Below are 24,865 nucleotides of genomic sequence, written 5' to 3' on the forward strand. Positions count from 1 at the left end.
CCTAGCCCCGTGTGACTTTTTCCTATTTCCATGAATGAAAAAACGCTAAAAAGGGAGCGTTATGACAATGTGGAGGTGGTAAAAACAGCTTCACAAAGGACACTGGACAATATAAAACATACTTCAAACAGTGGGAAAAGAGACTTGACAAGTGCATTGCATGTAATGGAGAGTATTTTGAAGGTGACTGAAGTAATTTTATAAAAAAGTTCATCAATAAATTTTTTATGACAGCAATCCGGTTTCTTTTGGGTCCCCCCTCGTATTTGCCAAATGTATCATGTCCAAATCCAAAAGCAGGGTAATCAGTGAAGTACAGATCTTAGAGCTGAAAGCACGTATATTATGATCATTAATGTATAGCCAGTACAGAGCTGCCTTTCTGGACGGAGTGTGCCGCTATTTGTACAAACCTCAAATATTCCAGAATGCTGGTCTTAATACAAACACTGAATATTCCAGAATATACATGCATTACAAAAGTAAAATATTTCAAAACCCTTCCACAAATGATAAATACTAAATAAAGAATAATCGCTGGTAGTTGTGTTTGAACTGGTGACCGGCTAGCAATGCTAACTGCTAAGCCACAATGCCTGCACCACGGCTCACAACAATATGAAAAAACTCCACATTAAATGAGTATAAAATTTATAAATAAAATTTGAAGGGGAAAGTGTGACCCAATTATTAAAAAAAATACTAAAGGAGACCTGGAAAAATACCTGGAAAGTAAATGCTACTATAATGTAGAAAATTTCTTGTATGATAATCATGCAAAATAGTATCTGCCTAAAGAAGAAACACAATATGTATTATAACCATAGAGTTTTAATGATAAACATATCAAATAGTATCTGTCTGAAGATGTAATTGGTATTACAAATATGGATGAATTTTATTAGTCTCTATATTTGTGTTGTGATTTTCAGTCTGAAGATTGATTTGATGCAGCTCTCCTTGCTGTTCTATACTGTGCAAGTGTCTTCAGCTCTGAATAACTACTGTAACCTACATCTTTTTGGACCTGTTTGTACTGTGTTCATCTCTTGGCCACCTTCTTTAATTTTTAGCTCTCTCTCTTTCCTCCAATATTAAGTTTTTGATACCTTGATGTATCAGAATGTGTCCTATCATATGATTACTTCTTTTAGTCAAGTTGTTCTTCTCTCCACTTTTATGAAGTACCTTCTCATTACTTATGCAATTTAACAATCTATTCTGAAGCATTCAACACTTCAAAAGCTTCTATTCTCTTCTTGCTTATCATTCCTGTTTCACTTCCGTAAAACGACACACACAAGATAAAATACCTCCAGAAACAACAAATTTATATTCAGTGTAAACAAATATCTGTTCTTTAGGAATGCTTTTCTGGCCATTGCCAATATACATTTTATATCCTCTCCACTTTGTATAACACCAGTTATTTCACTCATTAAACAGCAAAACTCATTTCTCACACCATTGGTGATTCATTTCCTAATCTAATTCTACTACATTCCATTACCCTTGTTCTGCTTTTATTTATGGTCATCTTACAACTCTTCCATTCAACTGTTCTTTCAAGTCTTTTGCTGTCTCTGATGGAATTATAATGTCATTAGCACATCTCCACATTTTTTATTTCTTCTCCCTGAACTTTATTTCCTTCCCCAAAGTTTTCTTTTGATCCTCTTACTACTTGCTCAATGTACAGACTGATTAACATTGGAGACAGGCCGTAATACTGCCTCACCCTCTTCTTGACCATTGCTTTCCTTTCAGGGTCAGTACTGCTTCACACATCCCTATGTTTCTGCGGTACCCACACCAATCTTCCCTGAGGTTAGCTTCAACAAGTATTTTGCAGCCACAACTTATTAATATTTGGTAATATTCACACCTGTCAGCATCAGCTTCCTTTGGAACTAAAATCGTTATACCCTTAAGGAAATCTGAGCGTACTTTACCCTGTCTCCTGCATCTTGCATATCAGGTGGAATACTTTTGTCATTGCAGCAGTTCTGAGGCAAAGTCATCTACTCCAGGAGCTTTGTTTACACTTAGATCATTCAGTGCTCTGTTAAATTTTTCTTTTAGTGTCATATCTCCCATCTTATCTTCATCTTCTTCCTCTAACATTGCCTTCAGGTTCATTTCCCTTGTAAAGCCCCATTTACACTTCTCCCTCCTTTCAGCTTTCTTTTCTTTACTCTGTACTGGTTTTCCATCTGAGCTCTTGATATCCATACAGTTGCATTTCTTCGCAGCAAAGGTCTCTCTGATTTTCCTACAGGTAGTAACTATCTTTCTACTTGTTACATATGTGTAACTATCTTTCCCCTAATTATACATGCTTCTATTCCTTGCATTTTTCCTCTAGCCATTCCTGCTTTGCCATTTTGCACTCATTTTTTGCATCTCATTTTTTAGATGGCTGTATTCCATTTTACCTGCTTCAATTGCTGCATTGTTATATTTTCTTCTTTCATCAATTAAATTCAGTATCTCCTGAATTAAATTCAGTATCTCTGGAGTGATACAAGGTTTTCTGCTAAGCCTTGTCTTTTTACATACATTGGCATGGAAAACTTAGAGATAAAAGTCACTTTAACATGAAGTGGCACTTCCACAAAACATAGCTTGATGAATCTGGGCCAAAAATAGAAAGAACTACTGGCCATACATAGAAAGAACTGCTAGAGTATAATATAGAAGGTAACTGAAAGAAATACACAGTAAGATAAACAGAACTGACACTTTTATTCAAAGACAATAATAACACTGAAGTCACCATGACCTATGATGGTGCCCTGGACATTACAAAAGATGGGGCATGGTTCTTAACAAGCACAGATGGCAATGCATGGTCTGCAGTTTGCTCCCATTTTGGCCACAAGGTTAGTAAGGAGTTGTTGATGTCGAGTTTTTCATTCCTCCAGCAATGTGGCTGACAATTACTGAATGGTAATTTGTGCATATGGACATCTCTTCAACACATCCCACATGTGCTTGATGGAAGTTGGGGGAATGGGGAGATCAATGCATTCACCAAAGATCCTCTTATGCCAAGAGCTCCTCCGCATGGCATTTCAAAGAGGTTGAACACTGTCATCCACAAAAATGAAGTCAGGACCATACCCACCCCTGGAATGACACACATTGGGAAGTAATACAGTGTCACAATAACACTGACCAGTAAGTGTACTGTGTTCATATTTGGAGGTCAGTACACCTATGCAACATTATATCTGCCCACACCATAACACCTGAACCACTAAAATGCTCATGTATAAGAATGTTCCTGAGTGTATTACGTACTCCCAGCTCTCGCCACATGAGGGTACAACATTCAGCATTCCAAGCCCAGAACTGCATGTTTCTACACATAGCCAGCCAACTTTGGTCCATAGGTGCAACCATCAAGAACAGCACACACGCAGACCTGTCTGCCACAGTCGTTACAAACTCCACCCTTGTCTTTGGAAACAAAAGATGGTCCGCAATGAGGAATGCTGGGGGACCAACGGATGTGCCTAGAAACTCTGTCACCCCCCCCCCCCCCATCTCTGCCTTCCACAACAACAGCCCTCTCCACCAATTAGAAAAGGCAGCAGAAGTAAAAGGTATACACAGTGAGGTACCCATTAAGATGGAACTGCTCTCATCCTAAAAACAGCAGTGCGGTGACAATTGCTGAATGGTAATTTGTGCATATGGACATCTCTTCAACACATCCCACACGTGTTTGATGGGAGTTGGGGGAAGGGGGAGATCAGTCCATTCACCAAATATCTTCTCATGCCAAGAGCTCCTCCACATGGCATTTCAAAAAGGTTGCACATTGCCATCCATAAAAATGAAGTCAGGGCCATACACACCCCTGGTATGACACACATGGGGAAGTAATACAATGTCACAACAACACTGACCAGTAAGTGTACTGTATTCATAACTGGAGGTCAGTACACCTATGCAACATTTTGACCAGTACCCCTGATCATGGCACCGGCATCAGTAACTAAGATGCCAGTCACAGTATAGACAAGCTGGATCATCGTTATGCAAGGATGCCATCATCTCCCCCTCCCCTTTCACTGGCATGTCTGGTGAAGACCTGGCCATTTTTGGCCCAACGTGGCAATTAAAGAGAACACAAGATACTGTATCCTACAAGATGTGATTACTGTGAAATGATGAAAGTTCACAGGATTTCCAGCAAGAGCTACCAAGAGGTAACCACTTAAGCAGAACACTTATCAATACTACAGATAAATTGATCCACAATGGCACAACAGGAAAGACTGGTAAAAGTGAATCTGCTCCACAGAACAAGCAGCTCATAGCTGGATCAGCCGCTTCTGTAGCTTTGCCTAAAGCACTACTAGGACCCTGGAGTATTGTGACAGCATATGAGTGTTTGATTCTGCACTGGACTGTTTAACTACATACTGTGAATGTGTGGCGAAAAAAGTGCTGTATCATTTGAGAAATACATAGTCAAATGAGGGTGTAGCATACAAAGTATTACGCAAAAGTTGCTTTTCCAAACTTTGTCAACATATGCTTCGGTATATTAATGTTTAAATTGTTAAATCTCAGAGTGATCAGATAAATATGTTTCCCTAAATAAACCGTTAAAAACAAAAGAACAAGTGGTACTAAATAATAAAGGTGGGAAGCCAAGAATTGGTCAGAACATGCAAATGAATGTCAAAATCAACCGTTACAAGCCTAAATTTGATTGGAATAATGTTTTGGTCACAATCAGTGTTTTACAAAAAAAAAAAAAAAAAAAAAAAAAAAGTGCATACCAATCAATACAAGGTCTCTTAAAGATGTAGCTCAGAGGTCATGTTCTACTGTCAGTTCCGTTCTAAAAATTCTTGAGAGCAAAGTTTACATCCAGGTGAGCTAAAACTTTTTCGGTGAATAAAGCCAACTTAACTCTACCCATACAAAAATTATGAAGATTGTAAATTGATTCATGACCAAGTTATGAAACGATATGTGTCCAAGAGAGTGGTTGTTTAGATACTGCTATTAGGGGATAGAGCGGATGACAGCAGGTGTTTCCTTTGGCTGTCAGCTGCGCTCTTGTATAAATATGGCCTGAGAGGCAGTGATGAGACTTCACTTCGCACTGAGCTACCATACAGCCCACGTCAGTCAAATGCCAGCTTACGCACTGCCTCAGGTGACATCACAGCCCAGCTGCAAGTAAATGCATGTTTTTGGTACAGATAGAAAGTGAACTCATGAGGACTGTACACCATCCTGGATCGCTTAGATTTTGTGCAAGTAACTTTTTGTGTGCTGTCCGTAATATTAACAACACCATATAGCAAGTGGTGACATTATTTTCCACTTTTGTGGTGATCAATTATCTTTATCAGAAGTCAGAGCAAAAGACCATTTAATGTGAACTTACCATAGGGGTCACCTCTAAACTGCTCATAGTATTGTTTATGATAGAGACAGCGTTATTATTATTATTATCATCAGGAATATTACTATGTTGTGTAACTGAAAGTTTATTAAACATATTGATCAATTAGAGCTCAAAACTTTCATTTATAGTCATATAGTCATGTTAAGCAAACAGAGAGTGAAACATTTCCTTTAGTGAGCTAAAGAAGAACGTGGGCTTGCAACTGGAAATTATGGTCAATACATTCTCCATCACTTTCTCACTGATCAAAAAAATCTGAAAGAAACAGCACTGCCACCCCACACATGGTGCATCAGCCGGGGAACTGAACAATGAAAGTGATTGGTAGAAAATGATGAAGTTGGTGGGCACTGGTTGCTGCTAAACTAGATACTAACAGGCTACAGAAGTGAAAGAGGCATAAACCAATGCGAGAAGAGTGCTAATATTTACTCGCTAGTACAGAAACTAAGCTGTGAATGTTAGCCACAGTAACCTTAATCGTGACGGCAGGAGGTTAGAAGATGATATTATATCATGGCTGCCTCTGGCATTGAGGCTAGAAGAAGACGATGCATCATCATGGAGCCGTGTGGACCTGCAAGCCACCTGCAAGTTATTGCATGTGCTCATCAGTGCCCAACCCCCTAAAGCTACCACAGTAGGCAATATTAGCCACCATGCTAACCACCACAACTGCTGTTGTTGACTGCATTATGTCGTGATGTGTCCCATCATGTTGGCTGGTACACCACGCTGGCCTCATTCATCGAGGACAAACAATTAAGTTACATCAAGAATATTTAAAGTATTTGTTAGTTGCTGCTAATAGGCTGCTAAAATGGAAACTACTGGTGAGAATAATGTGAAAGTTAAGATGGAACCAGTCTCTGATGATGAATCCTCAGAATCAGAAACTGAAATTAGCGAAGACGGTTCTGCCCAAGCAATAAATCGAAAACTGGCATATGATTTGTCAAAAGTAAAATCTGAATTGAATTTCAGTGTTACTGCAAAGTTAGAACCATTTTCTGATGATGAGGTAATGGAAGTTGAGGTCAAAAAGGAAAAAGTAGAATTAAAAGAGTTATCTGATAATGAAACTGAATTTAGTACATCTGAAATTCAGTGAAGTCACAGAATGATAGGAACTCCTTTAAAACCGATGGAAATGCCAAGTGGCATTGTAGGGGCACCAAATTGGATGCAATTACTGTTCGTTAAACTTGAATTGCATCATAAACAATTAAACAATAATATGGAATCCAATAGCAAACAGTTAGGTAGTAAGATCGAGTCAAGTAATAAAGAACTAAAGAACAGTAATAGAGAACTGAACAGTAAGATTGAATCTATTATTAAAGAACTAAAAGATAGTAATAAAGAACTAAGTCTAGTAATGAAGCATTAAAGGATGAAATGACCTCAAAACTGAATAGTTTAAATTCTAAAATTGATGCTAACCACCATGATCTGCATGTCAAAGTAGGGCAACAGATAAATAAATTGCATAAAACTTTCAGAACTGAGACTGGTGAAGTCCGCAGTTCATTGTATACTTAGAACGAGTGGAAAGAGTAACTGCTGCTGAGGAGCAGGTCTAAATAATAACAGGTCTTCTAACAATCATGTAAACAACAGAAATAATGACAGTGAGAATGTGAATGTTAGAAGTACGGAAGTTCAGAATACAAGATCAAACTATCTTAGTCAAGGCTGTGGTAGAGGAAGAAGGGGTAGACAGAATCAAGCTTTCGCAACAATTATTATGACACTAGTAAAAAGGTAAATAATGTGCCGTTGGGACAGGATGGAGAGCAGAATACTACCCTATCTGATTCTGTATCAAATGAACACAACAGGCCGCATGTGAGAAACTATGTCCCATCTATGAGGGAACTGGTGTTCACAAGGTGGAAACAGTAACACAGCCCATAACAGAAGCATAGACCACAGTCAGCCAACATACGCAAACGGGTAACAGGGATAATGAAATAGACAGTACCAGTGATGTGCTAAACCACTCTCATAATACGGCCGACAACATTTTAGACACTTTAGAAAAATGGGTCAAGAAAGTAAACACTACAGATAATAGGGAGGAACATAGTAACGGGTTTGAATCTGTTAAGGATGAAGATAAGGTAAGGGCTTACATCTTCAACAATGATGGCAGTCTGAAGGCTAAAGTTGTCATAGAGGAAGTAGAGTCAGTTTTGCAAGGTTTTGAAGAGGAGGAATTGATGGATGAAGGGAGTAGCAATAATAATGAGGTCAAGGAACCTGTTAGCTGTATTGACTTTTCACAAACTATAAAAGCCAACGACAGTGTTATAGATAGCAATGTCACGCAGGGATGCTGAGGTCGAGAATAGTTTAGCTGGTGTGCAGAAAACAGAAATAGAGGAAGTCATCAAGTGCTTTGATTTAAAATTGGTGGAAAGATGGAAAAGGCAGCTGAAACTGTAGAGATTGATGACCCTTAAATCTAAGTGTGAATGGACTTGCAACTGAACAAAACTACTTTACCTGGAAACAGATTGAAAAGGATTTATTAGAATATGTTTATGAGTAAGCTGTTCAGACTGGAATAACTCAACCTATTATAAAAACTAACATCTCAGGAGTAACAGTGCATTGTCTTCTTGACAGTGGCAGTGAAGCAAGTGCTTCGTCCCAAGCACTTTTGGATTCTATTCCTAATAAGAGTGAACTGACTGTCATGAAAGTAAGTGGTTTAAGAATAATAGTTGCTACTGGAAAAGTTTCTAGACAAGTACAGCATGAAGCTTTGATATCAATTGGTACAGGCGACATAACAATACATCATCCTTGTTGAATCATGCTCAGTTTAAGTGTGGAAATATTAATAGGCATAGATTTCTTGACAAAATATCAGGAGAGGACTGATTTTGATCAGAACAACTTAGTTTTAACCTTCCCACATACTCAGGTAGTAAAAGAGCCTTTCATAGGAAGTTATATAGTCAGTAATAATGAAGCCTGGGAACTGCCTATTAGAGTGATGATGAATATTACTGGGTGTATATGTGGACAAGTAAAAAAAATTCCCAGATTTTTCCAGTTCCCAGTTAAAACTACACTTTCTCCCAGGTGAAAATACACTTTTTCCGTGTTACGTGACAGTATACTTTTCCTCAGAACTGTAAAACTTATTGATCCTTTGAATGGTTATGGTTTTATACACTGGTGTAGAATTTCCTGCCACTTTAGAAAATGGAACTCTGAGAAAAAGACATATTTTGCAAAGATGTCTGACCTACAGCACCATGTACACTGCATATTTTCATATTAAGAAAATATAAATTCGAATTCCACCAAACACATCTTGTTGCTTTCCAAAGCATTGAAATTGAGACTGTGATGCGCTTCTGTAAGCAAGTCATAGTTCATGTCATGTGATCATGCCAGCCGATGACAAAGGATATTCAGAGCATAGGACACGTGATGTAGTCATCCAATGGCAACATCACTGTTAAGAAGTGCAAATACATAAATAGGAACAGTTAATGGTTTAAATTAATATACATAGTGTTGCTACAAGACAAGAAAAGCTTTTACATATAATATTGGTCTCGGACATTAATAAGCTAGAAAAGAAGCTAAGTTTTCAGATGTAATATTGGTCTTTTTTTTTTTTTTTGCACTTGTTACACCGTAAGATACGTCACACAAATGAGCCAGTAAAATTTAAAATAATGACATGAATGTCTAGTCTTCTGGGCACGAAATTCTTCTAAGTGTTAAGTTTTAAATGAGAGTCAAACGCTCTGTGATTTAAAAAATTCATTGCACATTTCACATGTAACATAATTCATCTCGCATAATAGGAAATTTACTTTGAAAGTAGCGCTTTTCAAATCACCATTCAAAATATTTTCCCGAGACCTGTTAGAAATAGGTTCATTTCAGCAGTTGCCATAGAATGCCTGGTAACAGGCATCACCATGCTTGCACAGCTACGATGATGCTGGAAGCCCGTATGTTCATACATGTAAACAGGGGTGGTGGCAAGGGGGTGGCTATGGGGGCTACAGCCCCCCCCCCCCCTTCCAATGGAGTATCATATTATACTGGATAATATGACTTCAGGAATCAGCTAATAATTACTCCAACAGATGCAATCATTTTTTTTATAATTATGTAGCAATATAGGTTGCAATGTATTTCAAACACATTTTAACAAAAGAATAAGAGTGGCAAATGGCTTACTATCTAAACCCATAAATATCATTTAACTTAAAATGGGCGTCTTATTATTTATTAACACACATTTTTTACCTTGAACTCCAAAACAGTTACCTAAAACTACTTTAAGCAACACCAAATTTTACCCATTTGTCAGTGGAGGACCCCAACTCTCCTTTTGTTAAGCGATATTCCATTCCCCCGCCCCCTGTATGACTTCTAGAATCGCCCCTGTGTGTAAAACATTAAAAGAATCCTCCAAGAGCATAGGAATTTCGTGAACCATACTAGAATGCATAATTCGGTTTAAAGTGCAAATTCTTGGAGTACCAGTAATGTATTATCTCATTTTTGGTTCTTTATAATGGCATAATGCTATATGTGATAGAAGATGAAAACGTGCTCTTCACATGCAGCGAACAGTTGAAACTGGCCAATAGTGTGGAATTAAACAGTTTCAAATAAACTGACTGTCTCTGCAGAAAAATTAATGAAAGCCACATTTCTTTAGTAAACCAACAAAAATAACTTCATTGTTCTGCACGGTGATTAACACTTGACTATCAGAAATCTGGAAATAAAATAAAATCTGAAATTAATAACATAATTTAGCCTTCCGTAATTACGTGAATGTATTTTAATTCACTTGATAGCTCCCGGCCACAGAAATCTGTTTTGTTTTCATTTGACGTGAGAGCAACAAACAAAGAGGAAACACCAAAATCACTAAACACAAACAAAGGCCACACAGAGGGTAGCCGCCCCCCCCCCCCCTCCCCACTACAACTCAGACTGCTCTGTGCTTCAACTCCAGATGTATGATATTTCTGAACCGGGGCAATACTAGATATGGGTGGGGGGAATAATAGATAGTGGCACCCCCCCCCCCACCCCCACCCTCAAGAGTTTGTCGGAGGACGAAAAAAATTTAAAAAAAATCAACTTTTCAAAAATATATTCATCTTGTAGTGCACATCTTTCTGAAGAGTGTCATACATTAAACATACGTGTTTGATGAAGTGTAAGACATATTGTTTGGTCTTAAGTGTGCCAAAGTGTAGTGCCACACCTCTTCACACAGCATTCTCCTATCACATGTCACTGTATTTTGCTCTATTGAATTCAAATATGTAATATTTTGTAATGGGTGCCATCAAACTACATTTAGGACAGTGGAAATTAAAATGCCCTGCGGTGCCTTTCCTGCTGCCAGTCGGCCGGTCTGACATCCTGCCCCTTTTCTTTCTTTCCTTTAAGAAAAGAAAGCTCACAGGTAATACTAGATGGGGTTATTTGTAACTGGGAGAACAAGAACTCTTCAGAAAATCTGCACTCTTTATTGCCAATTTGCTAATAACTTGCTGCTTTGTCGGACGTAAAATTAAATTTAGCATACACAAAACCAGTAAAGACAAGAGACAAGCAAGACAGTACACATTTCTTCAATCATTAAGTCCTAGCATTTTTTCTCTCTAATCTTGCTACAGCTTTACATTGTGTGCTTTCCTCTTTGGGGAAGAATCTATTACCTCAGCAAAGTTCGTCAAATGTTTTGCTACATGGAAATCAAAATGTTGTCTAATACTGAATAAGCTGTTAATACAAATATTAGCCAAGACTGGCGTGGTTTCTCTCACTGATTATGTGTATTTTGTCACTGTCTGCTAGATAAAATGAAATAGGCCTGCCTAATATTGCAGAAATTGTAACATACCCCAAATAAATGAGACTGTTTTGTCACAAATGGTCATTTTTATAACACAACAGAACATATTTCATGAAGTACCAATGTCAAATGCCTATTAGGCTTATTATGAGGAAAAGATTTTAAGTTAGGAAATAGCTTCACATTTCATTCATACGCTCCAGCTTCTGAAGCATGAAACTGAAAATTAGTAGTACAAAATTTTTATATAAATTTGGAATCGTCATATTCTTCCATAATTTGCGTGATGTCCCCGTTTCTTCTTCTTCCTTGTTCTAACAAACAATCCTGTCATCACTAATTCTGTAAATATTCCTGCCAGTGTCAAAACTTATTCTCTGGTTAACTTCACTAAACCTGCCACAATCACCAGTTTAGTTATCCAGTGTTTATTGTCCGGTTAGGCATTATTATGTGTTTGTACAACGTATTTTCCACACTGCTCCCAGAATAGAACTTTAGCAGGTGCTAGTCGGGGACTGTACAACTGATGCTTACTAGTGTAGTGGTCTGGCCAAAAATTTTCTGTAGTCTGACTCCACGGCTTTCGCTATTAATTACAACAATGATCATTCACAAACTCAGTCAACCACATAAACAGCGATTGGCATTCACCTGTTCAGCTTTATTTTGTTCAGTTGGTATAGCCCCATCCCCTTTTGTCTGCAGAAAGTTTATTTCTAGATGTGACGGGGATTATCCTGGCAGACACATCACGTACACTATGAATGCATTGAAAAAACAACTGATTCATTCAGAAATCTACTTAGAATTTGTTTAAAAACTAGCAGGGATGTGTTTCAAAATAAAATGAACCAACGTGCACTGGATGCTAGGCGCTTTGTGAAACTAGGTCTTTTTCTTCAAGGACATGAATTTGGCGCCACCCCCCCTGAAACTCTTGCCCGGGGCATACACCCCAGTTTGCCTCCCGCTCCTAGATCTGGGATCCGTGCCTATTGCACATGAGTGAGTCTCACAGCTTAGGTATGCCGGAAAAATTTTTGCTTATACAGTTAACCGCTACACTTCTGTAGCCAGAAGCGGAAGAAAGTACTACTCATATGCGACTCAACTACACAAGCGCATGAGCTTGCTCGCAATTACTCAAACGAATTTAATGTAAACAGTTATGACGTCAGGTTCATCAGAAGCAATTTTGTTATGAAGCATTGCATAGTCTTCCTAAAGTCTTCGACACATTTTGCTGTTGGCAGACGCTTGTATGAGCACTGTGTTTTGTTGCTGTGTCATTTGCAACTTAAGTTTTATTTTCGTTTTTTTTCTCTCTCTCTCTTGTTCTTGTTTTATTGCTGCAGTATTATTCTGCTATAGCAAGATACACTAATATCCTTTGTTAGAGCATTGGTTCTTACCAAAGCTACAAAAATTTAACTGAAACCTAAAACAATGAAACATTCCTGGAATTCTAAAAATTCCCAGGTTTTTCCCAGTTTTCTCCCGGATGAAAAAATTCCTGGGTTTTTCCGGATCTCCAGGCTGTCCAGGGTCATATACACAGTGAATAAAGGATACTTGCAGGAACCATGAAGATACTGAATTCAGTAATAATGTGCAACATGCTAATGCAGAAGGGAGCTATATCCTAGAAGAGATAGAGGTAAAGGACAGTTAACAAATCTAATTTCTGATAAACAATGAGGAGAATTAAGGGAAGTATTAACCACTCATCACAATGTATTCTCAAATATACCTGGTGAAGTTAAAGGGTACGAATGCCGTTTGAATGTAAAGCTTGGGCAGATATTTTTCACGAAACGTTATCAGATACATTTTCAAGAACGCAAGTGGTTAAGAAACAAATTCAATCGATGTAGGCATGGGATGTCACTGAGCAAGCAGTTAGTGAATGTAATAATCCTCTTGTTGTTGTACTAGAGCGTGATGGAAGTGTTAGTACTGGATGCGCGCTGGTTAAATAAAATTGTAATAAGAGAGAATGACCATCCCCAGTATAGGGAAGAGCTGATACAAAAGTTCCAATGAATTAGGTATTTCACACCTACGGACATAACCTGTGGATACTGGAACTTGCCTCTGCCAAAAGAGTTACATAAATATACAGTCTTTTTGTATGAAGGAGCATGCTACCAGTATAAGGTAGTCCTATTTGGATTAAATACTTCTATGTGTGCCTTTGTAAGAGTAATGGCTCATGTACTGGGGCAGGAATTGTTATATCAGGTAACTATTTATGTAGATGATATACTGTTGGCAACTTCCACATGGGAAGAACATATCAGTCTACTGGACAGGGTGTTAAAAGCTAGAGAAAAAGAAGGTATGAAATTGAAGTTCGAAAGGACTGAGTGTGTAAGGGACAAAATAAAACTCCTAAGCCATGAAATTAGTAGCAAAGGTATATTACCTGATCCCTCCAAATAACCAGTCATTGAAAAATTTGAAGTGCCCCAAAATAAAAAGCAGCTCATGTCAATGTTCAGTTTATTCAGATTCTATTGCCATTTTCTTAAAGATCACTTGATTAATGTACCTTATTTACTCAACTTGTTGAAGAAGAATACCACCTAGGTTTGGACTAAAGAGTGCCAGTCCACTTTTGAAGAATTAAGAAACTGATGAATAGTCCACTTTCACACTATCCAGATTTTTCAAAATCCTTTGGCACTGTGGTTGGCACAAGTGGTTATGGGATTGCAGTAGAGGTGTTTCAGATGGGAACAGAAGGTGACCAAGAGGTACATAAACAATTGCTTTTGTGAGTTGTTCACTGCAACCTGCTGAGCAAAATCATGGAATTTCAGAATCAGAGACACTGGTCATCATGTTTACAAACATTTGAGTGTTATTTGTCAAGGCACAAGAAATAATCTATAGTGATCACAAGGCACTTACATTTTCAAAAACCTTCAAGCTAAGGCATCCAAGATTAACCAGGTGTGCTATGTACCTTCAGCAGTTTTACCTTGAAATTAAATACGTCCAAGGGAAGAAGAATCTGGTAGCAGATGGGCTATCAAGAAATGCTGAGTTACGCAGGGAATCAGAAATTTCATTAGCAGATAGGAATGAAGTGAACATGTTGGCCATACATGAGCTCAAGAAGAAAAGTGCCTTGAAGAAAACATTTAAAAACTCAAGAAGAGGCAAAATGATTATGATCAGCTGAGGTTAGTAAAAATCTATTTAGGAGTCCCTAGTTATCCAAAAGTAGTGCAATACTATTGCTTACATACAGTAATTTTATTCCGAAGAAGAAAATTAGATTCAGCAGAATGGAAAAAAATGTTTTTCTTCACAACATGTGGATCTGCTGATAGTTACATACACCTATAATATGACCATTATGGGACCAAGAAAAGCATTGCTAGATTAAGTGAGAAAGACATTTTTGAAAGATGCACCGTGGAATAGCAAAAAGCATCCTGTGTTATTTGTCAGAAGGTGCATGGAGTAAATACTATATGCAGGTTGATATGCACAATGTAGAACCAAGCAAACCCCTGGAATTAGGTGCAGCTGATCTTTTTGGCCCTCTCCAGGTATCTAAAGGAGGACGTAACCATGTTTTTGTGGTGACTGACAGTTTTAGCAAATATGTCAAACTATATTCAATAGAGAGAGCTAATGCCAAAACGTTGGTAGACAGGTTATTGGGAAGATTTGCAAACCCACGAAACTCTTATTGTATAATGATCCTCATTTTGCATCTGAAAAATTTAAGGCATGTCTTGAAAGGGCCAGAATTTGCCACATAAGGATCTGAGCGTATTTTCTAAAGGGAGTGAGAGAGTTATGCATGAGTTGATCAGATTGTGTAGAGCTTACTGTGCCAGGAGGCATTTGACTTGGGCCAGTCATATCAAAAATTTTGAAGAAACCATCAACAAGATGCAACTGGCTTTGCTCATTGTGAACTAATGTTTAATCAGGAACTCCATGACATCCTTTCCAGCATGGTTGATTTTCCAGTCCTAACTCAGAGCTCTTTAGATGAGAAGAAGGCACAGGCTAGGGTACAAGCACGTAAAAGAGTCCTGAACAGAAAAAATAGGCATGACGCACAAGCTTCCCCCACTAGTTTTACCATTCGTGAACTAGTGTTGGTCAGGACTAAATAAAAATCTAAGAAAATTTCAGCGGAAACAAAGAAGTTTATGCATATGTATCAAGGAACATTTAGGATAATAAGCAAGCCTCATGCAATAGCATGCTATTCGGAATACTCGAAAAGCAAGAAAGAATTAGGTCTATGAAACACAGTAGATCTGAAGCAATTTAAAAGCAACAGTAACTAGCTGTAGGAAGTCAGTCACTCTTTGGTGGATACACATTTGGTATACTGTGTGGTCCCAGCTGAATGAAAGTTTATTTTCTTTTCAAGTTTCATTACCTTCTTCTGTTCTGTCTATATTCAATTCTGTAGGGAGTCTGTCACTCTTTGGTGGATACACAGATTGGCGTACCGTGCAGTCCCAGGTGGATAAAACTTTATTTCCCTTTCAAGTTTCATCCCCTTCTTCTGTCCTATCACAGTAAGTAAGGAATATATGCCTTCATGTTGTAAATATGCTATTACATTGTAATGACTTCCTAGTGAATAAGAATGAATTCCGAAAATCACTATTCCCAAATGATGACTAACAAAAGAATGTGAGAGATAGTTTGCAGTAGTAAATTCTAAATATTGAAATAACACTGGGTATTTTTTGAGCACTAATAATAGAAAATCATGGCTAAAGTAAACAAATAATACATAAGATCCATAAAAAGGGTTAGTAACTACAAATACAGAACACTTGGCACTAAGATAAGTTATTGAAGCTGCAAGTTCCTAAAATCTGAAACAATAGACTCTGCATAAATTAATAATTTCCATTTGGGAGTAAGGTTGTCTGAAGCTAACAGAGGGCAATAAAATAGTGCATCTGGAGGCAAGCCAAAGTGTTCTGATATTAATCGAAGGATGTGTGTGGAAATGGTGCATGGATCACACCAAAAATATATGAAATAATGAGATCAGTAGGCTGGTGAAGAGAAAATGGAGAAAGGTATGTTGAAATATATGTATAAATGAAAATGTGGTGAAACAGGAGAAATGAAGTTATTGGACTGAAGTATATGGTTAAATGGTGAAAAATTGATGAGTAATTCCCTCATGTCTCATAAAAATGTTTGAAAAGTGTGTAATCTTGCTTAAGGCAGATGGACAATTAACAGACAAACATAAACAACAAAATAAAAATAAATGAATGTGTCAGGAAAGGCAGATTGTAAAGTACTGATATGTTATAATAAAAACAGCTTTCTAATGATGTGTATAACAAAACAGGGTGACTGCTGTCAAACAAATGACTTCTTTAGCATACTAATCCATATGCTAATTGACCCATATACAAAGGTCACTCAATTTTCCAAGTAAAGCAGTATCTAAAGTAATAAAATAAATTACAAACTAGCCCAAAATGTTACTATTTAACAACATAAATTGCCCTTCAGTGCATAATAACCATGGTTTATGTATAAAAGAAAAGAGCTCTTTAGATGAGAAGAAGGCACAGGCTTGGGTACATGCACGTAAAAGAGTCCTGAACAGAAAAAATCCATGTGATTCCATGTGATTCACACCTAATAATGAAGCAAAATGTTTTATGATGTAATGTATTGCCAATAACCATTTTGAAAAAGTTAATAACAATTGCCTAAAAAAGAAAAAAAAAGAAACAAGAGAAAAGAAATTCTTTGCGGTAACGTCTCAATTATTTGAACTATTGAAGGAAAATAGAATATTTAACATGTTTCATCCTCCCTTAGATGCAAGTTGAGAACAGAAGCTTAGGCTATGTTATCTGTTTCTCAGGGACATGGATGCTTCATCAAAAGGCAGCCTACAAGCTGTAGTGGAGAAGGAAGTGAGGACAATATGGTCTACAGCGAATCCTGCCCTTTCCTTTTTGTAATAAAATATAATAGAGAAGTGACTCCCCACCCCCTACCTCAAATGATTTAGTGAAAGTGTTGTATGGACGCTCATAGTGGTGTGATTAAATAAATGACTACTGAAAAATGAAAAATTGTGTGTATTTCTCCTTCAAGTAAAGACTGAAAAAAGTATATAAAAAAGTAACTTTGTAATAATCAAAAATTTTATTTCTTTTTTTATGTAATTTATGTATACAATTTATAAAAATTCATTGTGTCATATGTGGTTAATAGTGTAGTATTATGGAATTTTGCTTAAATCAATTTCATTTAAAAGGAGTCAGATAAAGCAACGTCCCTTGTTTCTAATATTTAATCTGGTTCAAAAATAAATTTTTCACAAAAATAAATTTTTCACATAAATAAATAGATGGTAATGTGGCGAAATAAGCATTGTATCATTTGAAAGATATAGAGGTGAGCAACAGTGCCGGGACTTACACCCCCCCCCCCCCCCCCTTTCACTGCAACAAGCACATCATCATAACATGCCTGTGCGTAGCATATTAAGTATTATGCCATAATCCATGGATGAAATTAAAAATTAAAGTTGCTTTTCCAAGCTTTATCAACATATGCTTCAATACATTAATGTTTAAATTGTTAAGTCTCAGAGTGATCAGATAAATATGGTTCCCTAAATACATAATTTTAATGATACAGGGTACTTTTCCACTCAGTATTATGTAAAAATCAACACCTGTTTCTTTCAGGCACTGTTTATAATGCATATGCTTCACAGATTTTTTGGTGATATCAGGTAATGCAGCACACTTTCTAAACAAATTAGAAGTATTTTGAATATTTTCGAACCTGCTTAGGGTTATTAAAAAAATTTACAAAGAAATTGATGCAATTTTTTTTCCAAAATGCTTCCTCAAATTGAGGTACCATTTACTCCAATGCTATATATTTGAAGGAGACCAAATTTTTACCAGATATGCATGACATGATGGCTGAGGTACTAGACCTATTTCATTCCACCTATTAAGTATATTAATATAACAAGGGTAAAAAATGTCACATCTTAAATTTTGATTTTTATGCTTTTTTCCCTACTGAAATGCTATTTTTTTCTGTAATTTAGTTGATACTGCAATAAAGCTTATGTTTACTATCTAAGTACGGACTATTACAAGTTACAGAAAAAAATTAGAGCAATGCTTTATAAACTTTTGGAAATATTTGTACCTGAATTCTGAAAAATACAACTTGCAGGAAATTGCGAATGAAGATATGAGTCCAGTTAAACTGTGCCTCAGAACATTCCTGAAGCATAGTCTTTATCCTGCAGCATTTTTTTCATCTTCAATCTTCCTCTTGGCATTCATTTTAGCACTTCTTGCTTCTTTGGTAACTTGAAGAGCAAATCTTTCAGCTTCATGTACCCGTTGTCTGTCACGTACAAGCAATTGGTCTTCTGTATTAGAGCCCATTTTATGCTTAAATTTCTCAGGACTTCCAATCTTCCTGTCACTCCATCAGCAAAACATATCACTGCATCTAGTACACCAAATTTTTATGTATTTAGTCCTACAAAAACATTCTTGGGTAATCTTTCCCATACACAATGGTTGAAACCTTCATTAGTATTCTGAGTGCCCCAATGAACACACCTACTAAGCAAGACAGAGTCACTCAGGTCTCTAAAACTTGGTTTTATTTCATTCATAACAGACTCAGGAATAGAATGCTTATGATGGTATATTTGACCACTTTATTTTGCTTTTTGGTAACCACACCAAGAATCTGCTCCTTTAGGGCAAAGTCCATGAACAGGGTGGTCATCTGTGGATAAATTATGAAAGTAGGTGGCCCATACAGCTTTTCTCATTGCTGTAACATCATTCAGAGGTGCAGTTCATCTAATATCCAGTTAATAATAACTCTGAAGAAGGTCTATTTCAGTTTCTGTCAGTCTTCCTTGGCCAGACAGAGATCTTCCATTAGATAGCAATTTTCCTTTCATTTCTCTTCATAGCTTCCTCAATTTAGCAACCATTTTCTTTTGCACTTGTCAATAACACTCCAGTTTTGTTACCAAGGTATCACCATAAACACTAAACTAATTAGTTTTATTGAATGCTTTAGAGTCCCCATCGCCTAGGTACTTTGTATGTCTAATGTTATAAACGGGCACAGACCTCTGAAATATTTATAGAGCTCCACCACACTCCATACCTCGACTGTAACCATCAAAATTCTTAGAACACTAATGTTTATTATGTCTAGTGTTACAATGGCAGATGTGGCAGTACTTAGATAAGCACTCAACATCAACTACTTTTCCATTCTCCAGCGATTTAGCACTTACAACACCATTCAAGGAATGATGTCCTCGGCGTTGCCATGTCCCATCAAGTGCAACAGCAATGTCCCTGGTTCCACTAATATATACAGTTTCTTCTACTGCATGTTTCATAGATCCTTTAGACACATTTGTCAAGGCACCTAAAAGTATTTGTATGTACTTGCTGAACCTACTAGGAGGAGGAGCAAGGTCCATCAAACCACAAAACGTTTGAGCAGCCTTTTTTTCCTTTTCCTATTGCATACACTAACTTCAAAATCACATCATATGAATTATGCACAATGTGTGAAGTCATTTTCGAGGTAGATTTATTGCAAGATCTACACAGAACAACTAATTTTGACACTAAAGCCTTCCTGCTACTTTGTTGTTCAGTTATTTCCAGACAGCCTACACCATCACACATTGTTTACATTTCACCACTTTCTTTATCAAAGAAGATAAGAGTCCCACATCAACAAAAACAAATCCACTACAAACAGTGTCATTGTTAACAAAAAAAATTGAATCACCAGGAGGCGTGACATGTGGGAGTTTCTTCCCTGAAGAACTGATACATAGGTTACTTTCAACAGTGTGGCTTGCGTTGTTTGTGAACTGGTTACCACGAAATTTCCTTCTATTGAATTTATTGATGTTCATATTTATTGCACACTGAAAGATATGTATTTCCACAAACATATGTAGCACTTGGGCTACAAACAGTCAGTAACAAGTGAACAAACTGTTTCAGTGAAACAAAAGTAAATACTAGCAAAGGTAATCATTTATAGGCACTAGAAACCTGCACTGCTATCAACATATACAATGTATCATATGTATAATTGCTGGAAACAGAAAGTTCACAGTTCTTTTTGAAATTACACTGGTTTCTGTAACAAAAATAAAGGGGGTGTGGCATAACTTTAAAATTTCGTATATGTGGGTATATGGGTCATTTTTCGTTTGAAAACCTATAATGCATATATCTAAGTAATCAGGAAGGACAATAGAATTTAATTAAGTCATAAAAAATTCTGAATTTTCCACCATTTATAAGTACACTGTATCCTCAAATAAAAAAGCAAGTGGAACTAAATAATAAAGCCAGAAAGCCAAAAGTTGGTCAGAATGTGCAAATGTATTTCAGAATCAACCATTACAACTCTCAATATGATTGGAATAATATTTTGATCAAAATTCCTGTGATTAAAAAAAAGGAAGAGGGGGGAGGAGGAGGAGGAGGAGGAGGAGGAGGAGGTGCTAAATATTAGATTTAGAAGGATGAAAATTGGTATGAAGCGTCAGTTTGATATAAAAACCTTAACAATGTGACTCCATTGGGCTACCTCTAATACTTTTTGAATAATTTACTGAAAACTAAATTTGGAACAAATGTCCCCATTTGTAGTAGATATTAACTATCAGTAATGTTAATGCTAGAAAGTTCTGATTATAGCACATGATTAACCCCATTAAATAATAGAGCTATAACAAGTTTCAAGACTTTGATGCAAATAGCAATCAATACAAAGGTCTCTTAAAGAAGGAGTTCAAAGGTTATGTTCTACTGTCAGTTCCATTCTAAAAATTCTAGACAGCAAAGTTTATAGCAAGCGAGCTAAAACTTTTCTGTGAGTAAAGCCTACTTAACTCCACAAATACAAAAAGTATGAAGATTGTAAATTGATTCATAACTGAGTTATGAAATGATAGATGTCCAAGAGAGCGACCATTTAGATGCTGCTACTTGGGGATAGAGCAGATGATGGGAGGTGTTTACTTCGGCTGTCTGCTGCACCCATATATAAATATGGCCTGAGAGGTAGTGATGAGATTTCACTTTGAACCCAACAACCATACAGTCCGTGTCAGTCAAACACCAGCTTACGCGCTGTCGCGAGTGACATCACAGCCCAGCTGCAAATAAACGCATGTTTTCAGTATAAATAGAAAGTGAAATCGCGATGACAATACACCATCCTGGATCGCTTAGATTTTGTGGAAGTAACTGTTTGTGTGCCACCCATAATGTGAGCTTATTTTCCACTTTTGTGGTGAGCAAATTAACTTTAATTGTTAGAAGTCAGGATGAATGGCCATTTAATGGGAACTTACCGTAGAGGTCACCTCTAAACTGCTCATAGTGTTGTTTATGATAGAGACATTGTTATTAATATTATTATCAGGAATATTACTACTTTGTGCATGTGAAAGTTTAACAAATATATAAACTTTCATTTATAGTCATAGTTCCTGATCCTGTTGAGTAAACAGAGAGTAGAACCACTTCTTTCAGTGAGAAAAGGAAGAATGTATACTTGCAGACTGGAAATTATGGTCAGCATATTCTCCATCACTTTCTGGCATCAGTTTCAGGCTCTCGTAGAAAGACGGCACCGCCACCCCACAAATGAATCTGACTAGTGATTGACTGGAGTGGAAACCTTGTGGACCACATTTTGAGCCAACCTTCAAATTTTGCATTTATTTGTATGTTTCAATAAACATTGCACATTGCCATGCAGCCAATAAAATACAAATCTATCACAGAGGACAAGTGTCTGATAGCAATTCAGATTCTCCACACAGCCCAAAGACTGACATGTACATGCAGTCAGAGATACTTGGGCTGTCCAGCCACCAGCTGTGGAGGGCACAACTGACACGATGTGGGTGTGGCCACTGGCACAATACTATAAGCAAATGCTGCTCCCAACAGAACAGCATTTACTTCCTTGCATTCTACAAAGGCAAAGGTAGCATCCCATGCTGACTGATTTATCGTGACTGTTTAATGTTCCTGATTCGGATTACTCATTGGATGGATTTACCACACTTTATGACAACCTTCACTGTATTCTGGACTTAGCTTCTGGTCATCTGCTGACCATGTGAACCCCGTCATTTTAGGCTACACAGAATGGCATGTTTGATCCACTGGTCTACAGGGTCACTGCCTCTATGAGTGACCATAAACTTTGTTCCTATCTGACAGAAAAATAAATTCTTGCATGCAAGTATGTTGTTTCTTTTGTGGTTATTTTCATCCAAAATTGAGGTATTTTATTTCCCTGTACATTGTTTTTTCTTTTTTTTCTCACTGACACATGGAGAAGGTAGCAATTACAATAGCAAGTAATGAAGGCTCTGCTATAATACAGTAATTTTTCAAGTTCAGGTATGAAACTTACATAGTTAAATTTTCCAGGTTGAGGTTGGCCAATGGAAGCTCAGACTGCATGATTGTAACTGTATTGATAAGCTTTTTAGACTTAACTTTCACAAGCAGAATGTCTTGTTGCAGAGAACCTACAAGGAATGAGCAACAACAGGGTTCTGTGCCCAGGAGTACCCGCCTCCGTTGGCCGCCTAGTGAAAGAACTAGCCATCGAGGAGCAGTGCTGTCTTCCCACTGCTGGGCACCTACAGAAAAAATTAAAGTTACTTGACATTCTGATTCCCATCTGTATACAGATCACATCAATACAAATATATTATTTTTTTGTATTTATAGTTCACTACAAGTAAATGAAATCATGGAAAAAATTATTATATGAAAGCAAAAGAATTACATAAAGTACGAAACACTGGTCTTCACCTCAGAAAAAATAACTGTTGCACAAATACAACAGACATGTTATTTCTATACCTGCATTTTTATCTGCTGCTCTCTGAAGACCAGAGGCTTTAGCAACTAGTATCCTTTCAACCCCCTTCCTATATCATTTGTTGTTAGCACATAAAAAGGAGAACTGTCAGTGTACCTCTATATAACCCTAAATTCCTCTAATACTGCACATGGTTTAATAAGTGATAGAATGTAACCTGTTTCTCTTGAAATATTCATATTAGGTTAGTAAAAAGGAATGTGACATGTGCAATGGAAGAGAATTACACTGATAAGCCAAAACATTATGACCATTGCTCACCGCAATGTTGGCTGTCACCTGATGATGTTGCAGGCACGACACAGTAACAAAAGTATGTAAATGGAGCAGACATGGACAGGTGATCACCTTAGTGAAAATATGGGCTGCAAATGGGGAAATACAGTGAGATAAGTGACTCTGACACAGGTCAGATCATTATTATGCAGAGCCTGGGAACGAATATCTCGAAAATGGCAGAGTTGGTTGAATGTTCACATGCTATTTTTATAAGCACCTATGGAAAGAAGCAGAGGGAGAATACAACTACCACTAGGTGCTAAATGGTTGGATGTCCACAATTCTTCACAGAAAGTGGGATTTGGAGACTTGTGTGCTCTGGAAAGCTGAATAGCGGTGATCTATGGCATCTCTGCTGAAAGAGCACAGTGCTAGTGCACACATAAGTGTTTTGGTGCATATCTTTTATCATACACTGTTGAACATGGAGCTATGCAGGCAGACCACCCCTACATGCTCATATGTTGAGCCTATGACAGCATCAATTATTATTGCAGTGGGTATGGGACCATCGGGATTTGACTGTCAATCCACAGAAATGTGTCGACTCTTTGGCTGATTCACATATTTGCTACACTAGGTTTCTCGGCGTCTCCACAAATGCCAACAGTGAGGTGAATGATGACTCAAAACATGCAGTGCACCATGGATGCAGGCTAGTGGGAGCGATATTATGCTAGGGGGGACATTCTCCTCTGCTTGTGTGGGACCTGTGGTAGTAATCAAAACTGCACACCACTTGCATCCCTTCATGCTTGATATCTTACCTGATGCAATGTTCATTTTTCAGCAGAATAATTATCTGTGTCATGGAGCCAGAGTTGCACTACAGTGGTTTGAGGAGCATTATAGGGAACTCACGTTGATGTCTTGGTGACCAATTCTGCTGGATGTTCCTGTGGAACCCATCTGGGTTGCTATCGGGCACCAGCACCGCATACCCAAATCAGTGGCCCATTGTTCACGTGAATTACATGACATGTTCACAGGCAATTAATGCCACATACCTCCACAAAACTATGAACAAACTGTTGGATCCCTGATATGCAAAATCAGTTATGTATTTCATTCCAAAGACAGACAAACAAGCTATAAAGCAGGTGGTACAATGATTTGGCTCAACAGTGTAGATTAATGTCAGTTTTCATTATTTTCTCTGTTGAGACAACTCGAATTCTCATCATATAGCGGAGATGTTGGGTCACAGATTGGCACAACAAAAAGAGGGCATTCAACAAATAACGCCTTTGTCGAAAACAGATGACACACACACACACACACACACACACACCACACACACACATGCTGACACAACTCATGCGTACATGACCACA

The 24,865-nt window shown here is 37.5% G+C and overlaps 1 protein-coding gene across 1 annotated transcript in view; it reads right to left on the bottom strand.

The window, feature by feature from the left end:
- LOC126361173 (uncharacterized) overlaps window positions 1-24,865 on the bottom strand; it is a 698,690-nt gene that overhangs the window by 159,330 nt on the left and 514,495 nt on the right. The window contains exon 8 of the mRNA XM_050007769.1: window positions 22,776-23,007. Within this exon, the coding sequence (XP_049863726.1) occupies window positions 22,776-23,007 (232 nt within the window). The remainder of the gene's footprint in view (window positions 1-22,775; window positions 23,008-24,865) is intronic.

This window comes from Schistocerca gregaria, chromosome 1 (assembly GCF_023897955.1).
Source record: "Schistocerca gregaria isolate iqSchGreg1 chromosome 1, iqSchGreg1.2, whole genome shotgun sequence".
In the NCBI taxonomy this organism is placed as follows: Eukaryota; Metazoa; Arthropoda; class Insecta; order Orthoptera; family Acrididae; genus Schistocerca; species Schistocerca gregaria.